This window comes from Odocoileus virginianus, chromosome 15 (genome assembly GCF_023699985.2).
Source record: "Odocoileus virginianus isolate 20LAN1187 ecotype Illinois chromosome 15, Ovbor_1.2, whole genome shotgun sequence".
Lineage (NCBI taxonomy): Eukaryota > Metazoa > Chordata > Mammalia > Artiodactyla > Cervidae > Odocoileus > Odocoileus virginianus.
The window spans coordinates 52,363,553-52,382,123 of NC_069688.1; the positions used below are offsets into that span (position 1 = coordinate 52,363,553).

General features: G+C 41.0%; 1 protein-coding gene across 4 annotated transcripts in view; it reads right to left on the bottom strand.

The window, feature by feature from the left end:
* CPQ (carboxypeptidase Q) overlaps positions 1-18,571 on the bottom strand; it is a 537,298-nt gene that overhangs the window by 72,994 nt on the left and 445,733 nt on the right. For all 4 annotated transcript variants that reach the window (XM_070477363.1, XM_070477364.1, XM_070477361.1 and 1 more), the window contains one exon: positions 14,664-14,865. In XM_070477363.1, the coding sequence (XP_070333464.1) occupies positions 14,664-14,865 (202 nt within the window). The remainder of the gene's footprint in view (positions 1-14,663; positions 14,866-18,571) is intronic.

Below are 18,571 nucleotides of genomic sequence, written 5' to 3' on the forward strand. Positions count from 1 at the left end.
ACTAGAAGAAGCTTAGACACGTAATTCTCCCATTTTTTAGGTCAGAGAAGATGCACTGTATATATTTTTTGCTGCATGCTATCTGAATATCAATCGTCTGTGACAAGGCTCCTTGCCAGCGGAGGATACCTACTCTGTTCACAGCACAGAATCCAGAACTCGATGTTGCCCAAGAGAGTCAGAGTGCCATCTGTGTCCTTGGCCATGAGCCAGTTGGCTTTAACACATTCACTTATATAATCCTCCCACCAACTTTTATCAACCCATAATCAATTTACTTTGGCTGAATAGAAACATTAAAGAGGCCTCAAAATCCCAGAAGTATCATTTGACATAGAAGAGCTACTAACGGTATTAACGTGTGGCTTTTTCCTTCTTTGCTTCCTTCTCCGCAGCATTCACCATGTTGTAATGAAGGGAGTCAGGTGCTTTCCTAGATAATGCTGTTGAACCAGTCAAGTACCAGGGTCGCTTGCGGTGAATGTCAGCAGTTTTCATCCCTCATTTGCGCAACCACAAAGTAAGCATGCTAAAACCCCAAGGTCAGTGAATACCAATAATACTCATGCATCTTTTGCAATATTTCCTAGAATATTCAGGTCATCCTCTCTCCGGGGTCTAAACACATAAGAGCATGTTCACAGCAAGGCCTCTACAGTATTTCTTTAAAGTATAAAACTATCCCCCAAACACTGAAACCACTTATTGAAGATCAACTGTGTAGAGTGTAATTGACTTTCAAATACATCATCACTTATCAAATGCATTTCATTCTCACAATAGTCCTGTGCAGTATTATTGCCCTCACCTCGCAGATCAGGAATCTGAAGCTCACAGAAGTTAAATGACTTGTCAAAGGTACAGAGATGAAAAGCTAGGAAACCTGTTTGCTCTTCTACGACACTTGCTGCCTCTCTAACACAAATGTTAGGTAAGTGGTTAGAACAATGCAAACGTTAGAGAGTGTGGCTGCGTCTTTTGGGACATTCTTCCTCATTGCCTTCTTCTTGGATAAATACTGAGAGCATTTGTAGCATTTGTGTTCCTATAAACAAGTCTGCTAAGTTTTCCCTTTTGTGGAAGGAAGGTGAGATCGTGGGGTGGCAATGGTGGCAGAGAGCACTTGCGGTGTTAGATCACGTGGGTTGCTGGGAGTGAGGTATCAGTTTATCCAGTTTTGCATCTACCTGGTTACCTGAGTGTCTCAGGTAAGCTGAGTCAGAAAAGGTGAAGGAATGCTTTTTTTTTTTTTTTTTGCCTTAAACTCATCTTCTGTCATGAAAAGCTGAGAGATTAGGTATTATAAATTCAGGATATATATATATATATATTTAATTGCTTCTGGGACTTCATTGTTGTCCTTCTATCTGCTATAGATCTTAGATAGCAGAGGTTTTCTGTGTTTTACATATTTTGAATCAGGTCTTAACAGTGTAAATAAAGGTGGCTTCTGTGTTCGTCTACCTGCACACCACTGATTCTCCCCACTTTAAGGATGGTGCATCTTGGTCACAGGGATGAGCAAAGGGGCCAGGCTGGGCCACTGTGATTTTCCCAACTGAGTTGGAGGTGATGAGTTACTAGACTCTTTGTGCTAAAGAGGCTGTAAAGATCAAAGCCTTTGAGCTTTAAGCTGCCTAAGGTCAAAGATTAGCACCTACGGAGACAGTTGGCTTGAGAGAATGAAGGCAGCATGAAAGAAGGTGGGATAAGCACCAGAGACAGGATACATGTGCTAAGAGCATCCAAAGGCCAGAGTCCGTGAGACCAGATCCAGCCCTTCTCTTCCTGTGGTGTGCTGAGTCTCCATTTCTGTCTCAGGTCTTTGGAGTTGGACTTCTGTCACTCAGCACTGCAGGAGTCTGGACTAATACAGAGATTATGCTTTAATAACTGAAATAGTAACAGTGGCTTCTTGAGAGTTAACTTTGTGTCACGCATTGCTCTTGGATTGTCTTTATTTTTTTCAATATACTCTCATGTGATGGTATCATTATCACCATTTTATTTATGAAGGAGTTGAAGTTTCAAGAGGTGAAATGACTTTCTTAAGGTCACACAGCTAGAGAGAAAAGCAAGATTTTGAATCCATTTCTACATGGCTCCTAAGAGCTCCATGCTCTTAAGGCCTAGGCTATGCTTTACTTCAAAATGGTTCTCAAGTTTGGCTGCATATTGGAGCCTCCGGGTGGCTTCTGGAACCAGTGTTCTCCAGCCCTCTCTCTAGGCCCCAAGTCTCCACAAGTAGAGCAGACGCCTTTCAACATGGAACACAATGGTGTTCTTGGTCAGTGGTTCTCCCTGAACTCGTGGAACTGTTGTGGCCCTGCAGCCAGACCAATAAAATCTCAACCTTTCGGGGTAGGGCCCAAGTGCCGACATGTTTTTAAAAGCCTCCAGGTGATTTTAAAGTTCAATTGGGTTTGTGAACCACAGCTATAACCTGAACACATATCTGGGTCTACACCAACACAAAATGAAAAATTAAAGCAACTGAAGTTAACATGCCAAGTGACTACAATTATGTCAGATAATTGGATATCTCAGTAAAAATCCTTTGTCAGGAATAGTGAGTGTGGAATTACTGACCCTTTTGTTTGCGCTTTGCACTATAGCATTGACTAAAGATATTAAAATGATATCTATGAGGACCTTCATGCTTTAAATATGGTATCAATAATACTTAATGAAACACTTCTGCCAAAAATGTGGATTTTTGTAAACATGTGTCCAACAAACATTTTCAGGTAGGTTTAAATTGTTCATAACTGGCTGGTTTTGGGTGATGAAAGCCCTGATGAAAGCCATGCCCATCTTTACATACAATTCTGTTCTCTTAACTGTCAGGAGGTTATAGCAGCCATTGTAACAAGAAAGAAAGACACAAAGAGAGAGAGAGAGAAGGAAGGAAGGGGGAGGGAGGAGCAAAGAGGGTGGGGAAGAAGGAAGAGAGAGAGGAGGAGGAGAAGGAGGGACAGAGGAAGAGAGGAAGGAGGGGAAGAGAAGGGAAGGGAAGGGAAAAGAGGAAGGAAGGAGGAAGAAAGGAAGAAAAGAAAGATACTGAGGATGCACTTCATAACTGGTCCTACTACAGGCAACAGCTCATCACATCACAAAGATCCACAACTAATAGATTTCACGGAGCTCACCCATGTTTGACCTATGCAGTACAAACTGGAAGGACAATTAAGATAGCAAGTGTCATACTGGAAAAGAAAGTTTAGTTACCTAGAATTAGGCAATCTCACACTTTCTTATAAAAATGAGATAATAGAGAGACTTAATTCACTGTTAGAAATCCCCATGAGGGGAATGTAGAAAAATATCAGGTTAAGTAGTCATTTTTGAACTTTAATACTGAGACAAAAAAAAAAAAAAGGAAGGATCTTAAGCCAATGAAATTACATGATCTAAGGAATCTATCATACATAATTGAGATAGAATTTACTTCTATAGTCAGAAGACTTTACTCAATCAGAAACTCAATTTTACCAATATCTCTTGCATTGTGATGTTTTTCTGTTGTTTCCATAATCCTATGCTTATTAGAGTAATTAAATTGATAAGCATATTTTTAGAAGAGCTGAAAAGAAATCGATGAGCTGTCACTGTACTCAAAGATTTGTTTGACTCAAAGGAGATTCAACAGGCAGATTATTTCCAATTACAGTCAGACTTCATTGTTAACATCTAGGAACTCCTGCTGCCACTGCCAATCACGGCGCAATGCTTTATGGGACTACTCTCTTTGTCTTTCCAATAGGATAGTCCGTCAAGTAGCAAAACATCCAAAACAGTGCAACTTTAGCAAGAAATTGCTAGAGGACATGCAGACCAACCCATGAGATGTGCTGGTTTTTGTTCTGAGTCTCTCAAGGACAATGCTGTGGGTTAGATGGTGCCTTCTCAGGGGCAGGAATTGAGCCCCATCTCGTCTCCCTCCTGTTCTAAACTTTCAAAACTTTCTGGCTATCCCAAATTCCTAAATGACAGTCAGGGTCCAACTGGGGTCCCAAGAGACCTTTTTAGTTTTTAGCTCTATTTCCCCATATTAAACTAAACTGTGGCCAAATCAGTTGTTGTTGTTAGCGGCTAAGTCACGTCTGACTCTTTACAACCCCATGGACTGCAGCATGCCAGGCTACCTCTGTCTTCCACTATCTCCTGAAGTTTGTACAAATTCATGTCCATTGAATCAGCAATGCTATCTAACCATCTCATCTACCACTGACCCCTTCTCCTTTTGCCTTCAGTCCTTCCCAGCATCAGGGTCTTTTCCAATGAATTGGCTCTTTGCATCAGGTGGCCAAAGTATTGGAGCTTCAGCTTTAGCATCAGTCCTTTCAGAGAATATTCAGGGTTGATTTCCTTTAGAATTGACTGGTTTGATCTCCTTGCTGTCCAGTGGACTCTCAAAAGTCTTCTCCAGCACCACAACTCAAAAATATCATTCTTAGGGGCTCAGCCTTCTTTATGGTCCAATTCTCATATCCATATATATCACTGGAAAAACCATTGCTTCAACTATGTGGACCCTTATCAGCAAAGTGATATCTCTGTTTTTTAATACACTGTGTATATTTGTCAATAGCTTTTCTTCAAAGGAGCAAGTATCTTCTAAATTCATTGATGCAGTCATCATCAGCAGGGATTTTGCAGCTGAAGAAAAGAAAATCTGTCACTATTTCCACTTTCCCCCCATCTATTTGCCATGAAGTGATGGGACCAGATGCCAGGATCTTAGTTTTGTGAATGTTGAGTTTCAAGCCAGCTTTTCTACTCTTTTGTTTCATCCTCATCAAGAGGCTCTTTAGTTCTGCTTCAATTTCTGCTATTAGAGTGGTATCATTTGCATATCTGAGGTTGTTGATATTTCTCCCAATAATCTTGATTCCGGCTTGTTATTCATCCAGCCCAGCATTTTGCATGATGTACTCTGCATATAAGTTAAATAAGCAGGGTGACAATATACAGCCATGACATACTCCTTTCCCAGTTTTGAACTAGTTGTTCCATGTCTGGTTCTAACTGTTGCTTCTTGACGTGTATACAGGTTTCTTAGGAGACACAGGTAAGGTGGTCTGGTATTCCCAACTCTTAAGAGAATTTTCCACAGTTTCTTGTGATCCACACAGTCAAAGGCTTTAGCACAGTCACTGAAGCAGAAATATATGTTTTTCTGGAATTCCCTTGCTTTTTCTATGCTCCAATGGATGTTGACAATTTTATCTCTGGCTCCTCTTCAAAATCCAGTTTGTACCTCTGGAAGTTCTTGGTTCACAAACTGCTGAAACCTAGCTTGAAGGATTTTGAGCATAACCTTGCTAGCATGTGAAATGAGTACAACTCATATGGTAGTCTCAACATTCTTTGGCATTGCTCTTCTTTGGGATTGGAATGAAAAATTTTTTTTCAGTCCTGTGGCCACTGCTAAATTTTCCTAATTTGCCGACATAGTGAGCACAGCACTTGAACAGCATCATCTTTTAGGATTTTAAATAACTCAGCTGGATTTCCGTCACCTCCACTAATTTTGGTCATAGTGATGCTTTCTAAGGCCCACTTAACTTTACACTCCAGGATGTCCAGCTCAAGGTGAGTGACCACACCAACGTGGTTTTCTGGATCACTAAGACCTTTTTTTTTGTACAGTTCTGTGTACTCTGGCCACCTCTTCTTAATCTTTTCTGCCTCTATTAGGTCATTACCATTTCATTAAGTTATGCAAGACCCTTCGCCGTGACAAGGTTCTGATCCCTGAGTACTAGTAGTGTTAGCTGATCAGTCATGTCTAACTCTTTGCCACCCTATGGACTGTAGCCCACTAGGCTCTTATGTCATGGAATTCTCCAGGCAAGAATAGTGGAGTGGGTTGCCATTTCTGTCTCCAGGGGATCTTCCTGATCCAGGGATCGAACACAAGTCGCCCAAATTGCAGGCAGATTTGTTATCATCTGAACCACCAGGGAAGCCTGTGATCCCTGAAGGGGTGGCCAAATCAGACTACTCATCATTTCAAGGACCCACTGAACTTTTTCACCTCTAGTCCTGTGTATCCTCATCTTTTCATGTGGAATGCACTCCCTCTTCATCCCACAAAATTCTATTCTTCCTGGAAAATCAGGGGAATTGTCACTTCTCTTGTGATACCCCTGCTATAATTCTCTGTATTGCCCTTATCACTCTCTAATGTTTTGTTTTGTTTTCCATTCTGGACATCTTTGTTACAGTTTGTCTCTTCCAACTGCTTTCTCTGTACCTCTCACTACAATGTAAGCTCCACGAGGGCAGATAGCTGGTCTTTTTCACGCTCTAGCCTCAGTGTCCAGAGTGCCTGGTTTATAGTAGGCACTCAAGACAGGCTTGCTGATGGAATGAAACTGCTGGACTATGTAAATAAGGGTTATAGTCACAAACCAGGGAGTGTCCTTTTCATGTTCCCAGTGGTGTGAAGTCTACTCACCATGCAGCATCACTCTCTCACATATCACTAGTGCTTTTTGGTTTTTTTTTTTTTTTTTTTTTTACCACAAAAGGGGCATCTTTTCATTAGGGACAGCAGGGGACATAGAACTACTATATTGCACTATTCCATCTGGGACTGGAAAACATTGAGCCCTGGGCCCAGAGGCTAAACCTTCAACTTACTGTACATTCCTATTTGTGCCCTGATCTTCTCCTTTCTTGGAAAATTTTAGGAGAAAGGCCTTTGGAAATGTAGAAATGAAACATTTAAATTTAGTTCTGCTTAATGCCATATAAAGTATCAGAAAGAAGCAAAATGGAAAATATGAGAAATTCTGAGTAATCTGCATATTTGGTACTATACTATGGAGTCTGAACTATTCTTAAAAAATGCAAGAAATTAAAATGTGATTTTCAAAACAATACGTAACAGGACAGCTTGGTGAAGCAAAGTTATTACTATAGTAATCACAACTTATGGCATTTCAGTTTACAAACCTCTCGTACAACATCTCACTCTTCCCACAAACCTAGACGCTACTGATTCATCATTTGATTCAGGCCATTTTGTCAAGGGCCAGGCACTCCTTAGGTGCTGGAAATGATGAGGAATTTGCAATCACCTCTCTAAAAGGGTAACTGCCATGAGGAGGTGAAGAGAGGGTTATGAGAACACACCCAAGGTTTACTCACCCAGACAGCTAGGGATTAGAGAAGGTTTGTGAGAAGAGAACAGGCTGCTGAATCACGGACGAGTAGGAATTAGCTGGTGAAGAAGACAGAATGAGGCAGGGTGCACCGAATCTCAGTGAACGAGACTTGTATGAATGAGAGATGGACAGAGAGAAATGGGATGGCCATGAGAGGGGAGGCTGCACAGCAGCCCAGGGTGAAACCAGAAGGGCCTTGAATTTCAGGCTAAGCAAAGACCTGACATGGAGAACAATGGGGAGACAATGAAGGGTTTTAAGCAAGGAGGAGAGATGACTAAACATGCTGCTACTCTTCGCTGCTCACAAGTGGGAACCCTCATCTTCTTCCTAAAGAATCCCAGTTATTCTCACACATCAGGAGGCTACATTTTCAGGGGAGACTGGGCTCCATCCTAGACTCAGGAAGTAAAACTTAATCAATATAATCTAGTTTTGGTAATTCCACTTTATTACCACAAACATGTTATAATTTTGGCCAATGAAAATGAGGAACATTTGCTTTGAAGCTTCTGGATGAAGCCTCACTGTTATAAAAGGCCAGCCATTATGGACATCCTCTTTTCCATTACTGTCCATTGTGTGAGAATCTGTTGCCTGGAACAATCGCAGCCAACTTGGGACCACGAGGGAACAAGCCTGAAGACAGAATTCATGCTGATGATGGCACAGTGGAAAGATGTAAAGAACCAAGATCTTTGGTATGACTGATGACTAAATTAAGCATTCTGTAACCACGTACTCCTACTTTTTAAAAGTAAATTAAAAAATCCCCTTACTACTGTTCTAAGTTGCAGCTTCTGTGTTATTTTGCAGCCAAGGGCAACCCAACTGATAGTCTGATTTTTAATCTAGAAAGTTCACTTTGGAAGAAGTGAGCCAATTAGATGGAAGGGAACAAAGAATGCAGGCTGAGATGCTAGCAGCAGGCTGCTACAGGAAAATCAGTGAGTACTGCTGAGATAAGGTTTGTGGGGTAGAGAGGAGGGAATGGGCTTTAAAAATAAGAGGAATTGGAGTAAACAGGACTTGAGAGCGTTTGGTTCTGTGTCCTGGATGATTGTGTGGTTTCTGGAAGGTGGTCCTGGTCAGTGAGAGAGAGGATAGAGAAGGAGGAGGAACATATGTGGGGGCCTGGCGGTGACCATACCCATTTTACACATGAGATAATCCAGTCTCACTCGCTGGACTGTAGAGACTGTGGATCTTGTCTGTCTCCCTTACTATTAATTCCCAAGTGCCATACGGCAGGATAAGAACAGTCTGGGTTTCTCTGGTGGTGCCATGGTTAAGAAGTTGCCTTACAAAAAATAAAAAAAGAATCTGCCTTACAGTGCAGGGGACACCAGTTCAACTCCTGGTCGGGGAAGATTCCAGATGCTGTGGAGTAACTAAACCCATGCACCACAACGACTTTGCCAATGGGCTGCAACTACTGAAGCCTGTGCACCCTAGAGCCTGTGCTCTGTAATAAGAGAAGTCACTGCAATGAGAAGCCAGTACATCGCGACTAGAGAGTAGCCCCCACTTGCCACAACTAGGGAAAGCCTGCACCCAGCAATGAAGACCCAGTGCAGCCAAAAATAATAAATAAATAAATAAATAAATTTAAAAGTTATACAAAAAGAATGCTCAATAATAACTGTGCAAGGCTGAGAAAAATTACATCATTTGTCCAAGATGGCACAGGCAGTTCAAAGTTGTGAGCCCAGAACACACTCTCTAATCCTTCCCAGCACACTGTCTGCTACTTGCCAAGATCATCAACAAAAGGCTGCTTCTCAGATTCTGAAGCAGAGGAAGAAACTCTTATTGGAAGATGGGCAGTCATGGTGGGATCACTCCCTCAGGTCACCTTAACAGAGTATTTAACTTTTTCATTAATGTATATTTTATAGAAGAGTTTCTAAAGAAAATTATTCAAGAAGGATGCATTTATGGACATCTGAGCACCATGAATTATATCTTATTACTGACATGTTCAGGATGAAATAGATTCCTGTCACTCTAACTCAGACCTCATAATTGGAAAATCAGGCAAAAATTTAAGATTGAAAGCCTCTCTGCTATCTGGAATCAATAGAGACTAACCTAAATGCATCTTGGACACTTTTGATGCTCTTACATTATCTTTCAAAGAGAGTCAGAGAACAACTGTTCTCTTATACCATTTTAGGTATAAGAATCACTAATGTACTAGAAAATACTAATCAACATCTTCTCTCAGTCTTTACTCCTTTAAGGTAAATAATCCTAATTACTCTAACCTCCTTAATTTACATCATCCTTCCATCTGTATGTCTTTTTTTTTCCCAGCATCTTTTAATTTAGCCACACTCTTAAGCTGAAGGACCCAAAGCTTGTTGAGAAAACAATTACTTCTACTTTTTTTTTTCTCTTGTGGTATTTACAAGAATTTAAATGTTTCCCAAAGTTAAACTAAGAGCTAAAGAGGACGCAAAGAAATAGAAACGCTTGACCTCAAATAACTGATCATTGAGTATAGGAGGCAGGATGAAGGGAAATTCCTAGTAACCCAAGGACAATGTTAGTGTGTGACTTGAGTGCCATACTTGGGGCTACAGAAGTGTTTTAGAAATTCAGAAAAGCAACAGAGCACCAGGCTGTGTTAAAGAAGGATTCCCAGACACGGATGAACATGGAGTGAGCCTTAAAGAGCATTTAGGATTTGGAGGAGAAAATAGGAAGAAGTATGGCAGAGGGAGGAAGTGGGTGGTGGCTGGAGTATGAAGATGTCTAGAACAGAGAGTTTATGTGAAAAATACATCTAAGATTTTTTTTTAAACTTTCCTCCCATCCAAAGCCTTATGTTTATGTTGATAGTTATCCTGTTCATCATGGACATCACCTAGATGGATGAAGGATATCCTATCTCCTCTCCAAAGATTATAGTTTCATAAATTTATCCATTTGACTTCTATAGTTAATGAAAATCATGTTGAATTTTAATCCTATCTGTGCTCTTAATTAGTATTTTGATACAGAGTATACAAAAACCATTAAAAAAATGGGGCTCAGTCATCACACTACAGAAATGTGATAGGCCAACGACTTGAAAGGGCTCAATAAGCATTTATTAGTTCAATGGAAGAAAGGAAAGAAAAAGAGAAAGAAGAAAGGATGAATGGAATTTGGAAATATTTCTCACTAATTTTTCAAAAGTGAGCTGAACAGTTATTTCAATCATAACTAAATTAGTATTTTGAGTCCTATTTTTAGCTTTAACTCACTGTAACTTGCCATGTCTTCAAGAATTCTGAGTACACAACTAGTATATTTTAATTTTCTTTTTCGGATTAACTATGGTTCTTCATCTTTTTTCTAACGTTCCTAAAATTTTCGATGGGTAACAAGAGTTATAAACAGTTCCATTATTTCTTCCAGGAAGACCTCAAACCTGAAATACCAGAAGATAGCTCAATAATAATAGGGGAAAACAGCAATAATTTGGTTCCATCTTACAATACTCTAAACTGAATGAAAAAGAATTCCAGGAAACATAAGTTGCAGTCTAAATGAGCTACCAAGTTTACATAAACCCTCCTGATAGAGAGAGGAGTGGAACAAAGAATGTGAGAAGAAATAAGTAGTTATTTACAATAACAAACTCCTTTCCCCAGGGGTAAATTATTCTGGAGCAGGAATGAACTGAAATCCTTTGCATAAGCAAGAGCCGAGCAAGATAAACATTTCAGACACTGTCATAGATCTGGAAGACCATCTCAGCATTCCAGACACCCCGTGTTGTTGCATAGTGTGGGAAACGGGCCACCAGCCTTGAAACCAAAGTGGCCTGTTCTCAGGGTGACTTCCGCACTTAAGAGCCAGATAGACTTGGGCAAGTCATTCAGTCCCTCTGAGTCTGCTTCTTCATCTTCAGAACAGGAGTAACTGTACCTAACTCTTAGGATGGTCATCTAGAGCAAAAAGACAGTGTATGCAAAAAGCCTAACTGGGTGTCTGACAGCTAGCAGGAGTTGAGTAAATTACATTGTTTTTGTTCAGTCGCTAAGTCATTCATTCACTAAGTTCTGTCCCACTCTTTGCGACCCGATGAACTACAGCACACCAGGCCTCTCTGTCCTTCACTATATCCTTGGGTTTGCTCAAATTCATGTCCACTGAGTCGTGAATCTATATGACCATTTAGATAGATTGAGGCTATCTAACCATCTTCATTCTCTGCTGCCTCCTTCTTCTGTCCTCAATCTTTCCCAGCATCAGGGTCTTTTCCAATGAGTCAGCTCTTCGCATTAGGTGGCCAAAGTACTGGAGTTTCAGCTTCAGCATCTGTTCTTCCAATGAATATTCAGGGTTGATGTCATTTACAACTGACTGGTTTGATCTCCTTGCAGTCGAAGGGACCTGAGAGTCTTCTCCAGCACCGCTGTTGAAAAGCATCAATTCTATGGCACTCAGCCTTCTTTTTGGTCCAACTCTCATATCTATACATGACTACTGGAAAAACCATGGCTTTGACTAGATGGACCTTTGTTGGCAAAGTGATGCCTCTGCTTTTTAATATGCTGTCTAGGGGCTTCCTTGGTGGCTCAGATGGTAAAGAATCTGCCTGTAATGCAGGAAATCCAGTCAGTCCTAAAGTTTGATCCCTGGTTTGGGAAGATCCCCTGGAGAAGGGAATGGCTACCCATTCCAGTATTCTTGCCTGGAGAATCCCATGGACAGAGGAGCCTGGCAGGCTACAGCACATGGGGTTGCAAAGAGTTGAACACAGCTGAGCAATTAACACTTTCACTTTCTTTTTTGGGTTTGTCACAGCTTTCCTTCCAAGGAGCAAGCATCTTAATTTCATGGCTGCAGTCACCATCAGCAGCGACTGTGGAGCCCAAGATAATAAAATCTGTCACTTTTACTTTTTCCCTTTCTATTTGTCGTGAAGTGATTGGACTGGATGCCATGATCTTAGTTTTTTAAATGTTGAGTATATAACTCACATTAGTTCTTAAGCAATCACAATGGGGTTCAATTCCCCACTACTCTGTGGCAAGAGGGGAAGCCCTCCTTACCTTTGTGAAGACAATCAAATCAACTTGTTAATTCCAAATAGAACCATTCTTATGGAATATCTACATAGAAGGAATAAAGCTAGAGCTGATTCTCAAGTATCCAGTGCAACAAAAGCAGAAGCTACCTGGTAGGAGGGAGCACACATGTTTTTGTTCTTCTGTCTTTGGTTTCAGCTCCTCCCCTCCCCTTTAACCACCTCCAGTCTTCACTCTAATTCACCCACAACCTGTCAAGTTTTTTCTCACTTCTTACCACCCAGAAAACGTGCTGGGCTTTTCTGAAATTTTAAGAAGATTCTTTCTGGAAAATTTAAGGGTCAAGAAAAATCTAAAATTCAAGCAAAAACATTTTATACAATTCAAAGGGCAAAAGTCCTTCCCCTAGACCTTGATCATGATTAAAAGCACATATATGTAGAGAGTCTCGGTTCTGTACAGACGAACCACAGCACTGAAAATGGAAATGTTGTCTTAAGTTATTTCAAAATATGGTTAAAATATACACAAACCACTGGAGAGGATTTAGGTCCGTGTCTTAAAGAAAATCTCCTTCTCTTTTTAGTTATAAAAGACTATTACCAACCTTAACATCTAAAATATGCTTTAATCTGTAATATCTAAAGAATGAACTTTAAAAAAAAACCTTAAATCCATACAGTATGCTATTGTTAAAGCCTATTTTGCAGGCTGAAAAAAAAAAAAAAGGCTAGAGTGTGGTGGATCTAGAGAGACTTTAAAAAAATTTTGTGAAATATTTTGTAGCTATAAAAATGGTTCTGGAAACTGTAATTTTTAAGACTATTCAAAAGCTAGACTTACTATATGCATAATACAAGTACAGAATAATATGCAAATAGATTTTTTAACAGTGTTTTTGGTTGTGGATATAATGGTATTGAGGGAACAACTTCTGATCACAGAGGTCTAATATCATCAATAACCCTCTCCCACAGCCAGTCTCAGCAAATTTATGAAGGAAATTTGTTTGTCTTCTTTCTTGTCCTGTAATCATCCCATGCCTAGTCCTACTACATAATTTCATACCTGCCCAGGACTTGATCTTAAAAATATCAACCTGATGAACCTGATCAGGATAAACTAGTTTATGTCCAACCTCTTAAAGCAGTCTTTGCATTAGGAAAAACTGATTAACAAAATGTTCCCAACCTCAAAGAATAAATCTCTGATGGTAAAATTTCAGATACTTTGATTTTGGGTAGGGGACTACTTGGGTCAGAGAAGTTTCTGCAGCACAGGACTAGAACTAGAAGGATATCAGTAGTAGTAAATATCAATAACCTCAGATATGAAGATGACACCACCCTTATGGCAGAAAGTGAAGAAGAAATAAAGAGCCTCTTAATGAAAGTGAAAGAGGAGAGTGAAAAAGTTAGCTTAAAGCTGAACATTCAGAAAACTAAGATCATGGCATCTGGTCCCATCACTTCATGGCAAATAGATGGGGAAACAGTGGAAACAGTGGTCGACTTTATTTCTTTGGGCTCCAAAATCACTTCAGATGGTGATTGCAGCCATGAAATTAAAAGATGCTTACTCCTTGGAAGGAAAGTTATGACCAACCTAGACAGCATATTAAAAAGCAGAGATATTACTTTGCCAACAAAGGTCCATCTAGTCAAGGCCATCTAGTCAGTAGCCATGTATGGATGTGAGAGTTGGACTGTAAAGAAAACTGAGCACCAAAGAATTGTGATGCTTTTGAACTGTGGTGTTGGAGAAGACTCTTGAGAGTCCCTTGCAAGGAGATCCAACCAGTCCATCCTAAAGGAGATCAGTCCTGGGTGTTCATTGGGAGGACTGATGTTGAAGCTGAAACTCCAATACTTTGGACACCTGATGTGAAGAGCTGACTCATCTGAAAAGACCCTGATGCTGGGAAAGATTGAAGGCAGGAGGCGAAGGGGACGACAGAGGATGAGATGGTTAGATGGCATCACCTACTCAATGGAGATGAGTGTGAGTAAATTCCGGGAGTTGGTGATGGACAGGGAGGCCTGGCGTGCTGCAGTCCATGGGGTCGCAAAGAGTCGGACATGACTGAGCAACTGAACTGAACTGAGTTGTCTTCTATTCTGTTTCATAAATTTTGGTCAGGAGATCATTTGAGCTACAATCACCTTATACCTGTTTTTAAAAAACACCAAACCAATTTCTAGGCCCAATCCCTGAGTCATTAAATCAGAATTTCTTGGAGAGAGGAACTTGTACTTTAGAAAGAGCAGACAGATGGATAAACAAACATAAAGGAGTATTATTATCCCAATATTGGAAATCATCAGATTATATCTTATAGACAAAAGCTAAGGGTTTTCGTGTATTAATTGACCTACCAGTATCTGTTGTGGCATGTCAGAAGAGAAACTTTGTTTTAAATCGCTGGCAGTATGTAAAGAACCCCAAGTTCATCTTCTGCTCTTACCAGGCACTCCATCTTGGATCCAGAAGTTAATGTCTGTCCCATCTCCATTCTTCAGGACCTGTGTGATGTTGATGGGCTGCAGCAGGCTCATGACCTCCTCCATGATGATCCTGGCCGAGTTAGAGCCAGTGAACCTCAGCCCAGAGGGTAAGAAGGTCCCCAGGTCAGACTCCATCACAAGGCTGTAGTTGGAGCTATTTGCCTAAACAAAAGAGATAAGTGTTTGGTTCATATCTGCTGCAACTCTGCTTTCTCTTTGGGAGTTACTGAAAAAACAACAATCAGAGATTTTATCTCCTCACTAGTTGTTGCCAAAACACATCAGGCTCTGCTCAACTTTGGGTCTGGTCTGCATATTACTAACGGTTCTGAGATGCAACTTACTCATCCTGGGATCTGCCAAATTTGAGTTGACTTGGAAAGATTTTCTTTAAATTCAATGAAAATAAATATAAAGCTCCATATTAAAATTACTTAATTATTGCTATTATCAATAGCATTATTTCAATTAATTTTCCTAACAGCTTAACGTGTACCAGATACAATTCCTTTTCTACAGTGGGGATCTCCAGATAGCTTTAGCCATGTTTAGGCCCCCCAAAAAAGTATGCTCTGTGGGCCTATTTCGCTGTACCTCTTTCCTCTTGATGGACATTCTGTCTTATTTTAATTGTGGATTCTGCAAAGGCTTAAAAGCATCAAACGACAGGTTTGTCTTGGGTTTCTGGTTCTGACGCCGTGCCATCTGTTGAGCCCCCAGGGAGGGCGGTAATAGAACGCCAGTGACATGCTGCTCTCCAGGGCACAGCTGTAGAACTCCACACCCCAGCAGCTCTGCCAGGCCGCCAGTGTGTAAACTCTTCCCAAATGAAGTCTGGTGAGAAAGCACAGTGATTTCGTGTAGCCAATATTGTCACAGCAAGAGCCTAGAAGAGGCGCTCACCAGATTGCACAGCTCAGTTGCCACCCGGCCCAAAGACTTTCAAGTTTAAGGCTCTTTCAAGTTTAAACTGGCCTGGCCATCTATTTCCCAAGAGCCATTCTTTTCTTCAAGACGGACCAGATACTACCTTGGTCAAGTTATTCTCAAGCTGGCATCGTCATTACTCACCTGGTTAAAATCAATAATAACATTTTTACATCGCTTTCAGAGAGCTTTCATGTTTGCAATCACCTCTGATCTGCTTCCATAACCCATAAAGTAGACAGGGCAGTTTTATCATTGATAGTGGTTTATAGAAAAGGAACTGAGGATCAGAGAGGTTAAGTGACTTGCTCAAAGTCACACAGTTGGCAAATGAGAGAGCTAGGTCTGAAATACTATGCCTTCCAAAACTCCACACTGCTATAGCTAGCATGGAGTTACACCTATTCTGAATTAGAATGATTTTTCACTTGCATAACAATTTCAGGGTTGCATAACTTTTTTTTTTTTCTTTTGTAAAACAGATACTTTTTATAATGATTTCCTATTGCTGTGGATGGGCATTGTTGTTACAACAGCAAGAACAGTGGTGGGTTCTAAAGAAGGACATTTCTAACATTTATAGGACTGAACTTTGTGGTCCTGAATTTTGTGACCCATTCTGCTGTCACTGATGATGAGAAGGTTGACAAAGCAGAAGTCTGTTGGTATTTCCACTTTCACTTTTAAGGAATTTCTGTCTTCATGGTGATTTTCAGAGAAAGACCCAAGACAATTATGATTTAAAAAAAACCCAGGAAAACACTTTTCTCTGCTTTCAGCTGTGGCTACTGCAAGAAGGTAGCGTCATTAGAGTTAATAACATGCAAAAATATTTGCATTAATGTCTTACATTCAGGGCTATTCAGCCAGCACACTGGTGCTAGGTCAACAAGTTGACATGAATTTGGCAGGGTTAACCCTGTCTTCTTATGTGCCCACAGCTCCCACCCCAAATTCTTTTCCTCCCCTATAAAAATGAGAAGAGAAATAGCACAATATATCTTCAAATAAAGACAGAGTTGGGTCATGTCTGTGAGGGTTCCCATACCTCTCACAGACTCCCATCTTTCCAATAAGAATATTACCCAATTTGCTCCTGACTATATGCTTTTTAGTTAAAAGTAGAGCTAGGTAGTGATTTGGGCATCAGCCTGGCGAGGCGTGCCCAGCCCTGGACCCACTCAACTCTACTCCTGGCTCAGCAACCAACCTACTGGATGGCCGAGAGGAGTGTCTGGCCTCTCTCTCTGTCCCCAAGTCATGATGCCTTGACCTTTAGCATCTCCATCTGTAGGCTGGAACAAATGCTTTTTTCTAGGCTTGCTGCTGCTGCTGCTAAGTTGCTTCAGTCGTGTCCGACTCTGTGTGACCCCACAGACGGCAGCCCACCAGGCTCCACTGTCCCTGGGATTCTCCAGGCAAGAGTACTAGAGTGGGTTGCCGTTTCCTTCTAGACAGTGGTAAAGAACACACCTGCCAGTGCAGGAGATGTTAGAGGTGCCGGCTCAATCCCTGGGTTGAGAAGATCTCCTGGAGGAGCACAGTAATCCACTCTAGTATTCTTGCTTGGAGAACCCCATGCACAGACGAGCCTGGTGGGCTACAGTGAATGGGGTCACAAAGAGTCAGACACAACTGAAGCGACTGAGCGTGCACCCAGGCTTGAACAATGAGCCTGGGCACATGGAACTTTGAGGTCTTCAAAGAAAAGATCTTTGTGGGTCCACAAAGTGGACTGTGGGTCCACAGTGAAAGTGGTTGTGTGAGTTGAGCTTGTCCAAGCTCCTTAAAAAATATGCATGAAAGGCTTCTTGACCCTCTACACCTACAAATGAACAAGGGCCAGGGTATCCCACCGTTTGTGAATGGTACCATGCAATGCCAGGATGCTGATAGGAATGTTGAGAATAATTTGAATAAGGGCACTTTCAAAGGTGTCAGATGCTATGTGGCAAAAGGTTTAGCACAGTGATAACAAGTATGCGCCCTGGGACTATTCAGTCTGAGTTTAATCCTCAGACTGACCAGTCATGAGCTCTGTGACACTGGGCAGTCTGGGACTTCTGTTTCCTTTGCTTTGAAATGGGGATAATGATGGCACCTCGGTTCACTGTGTTGTAAGAAAGAGGGCATTGTAGAGCCCGGCACATAACAAGCACTTCATCAATAGTTGCTGTTACTGGTCTTACCACTAAAGATCCATACCTCTCAGGTTTTCAAGAAAGGACTCCATATAAACCCTTCCGTTAGCTGCATATAATGATAACAGGTATCACTTTTGCAGTGCTTCCAATGTGCCAGACACTGTGTGAAATGCCTTATAGCTTAGCCCAGGTAATGCTTATAATCATTCTATAAGTGCTATTATATTTCTCATTTCACAGACAAAGCAACTGAGGTCTGGTCAGGTTAACTAACTTCCCCAGGCTTACCTAGCTAGTGAGTAGAGTGGTCAGAACTCAAGCCTAGAGGTCTGCCTCCCCAAGCTTGTCAGTTCATGCTTACTTTCAATTGTCAGGCCACAGGTCCTTGCTTTTAATTCAAAAATACAAAGACTGTAGTCCAACAAATGTACAGAGTTTAAAATATTCTTGCATGATCACAATACAAAATCTGTTTGGACAGAATTTATTGTCCCTGCTAACACAGTAATTTGATTAGGCAAAGAGAAGATTGAAAACAAAAACAAAAACAAAACCCTTGCTCCACCATTTCCTACCAACTAGGAATAAAAAGCCTAAGATAATAAAATGTCTTTCTCAACGCGAATTAGACCGGATGAGCAGATTTCAGTAACTCAGAATTCTGTCGTAGGTAGAGGCGTGCTAGATGTCTATTCATGTAGAATTTTATTAGCTGCTGCTAACACGACGGCAGCAGTCTATTGTTGTCTATTTATATATAAACATTTCCATATGTTTTCAACGAGGAACTAAGAAAC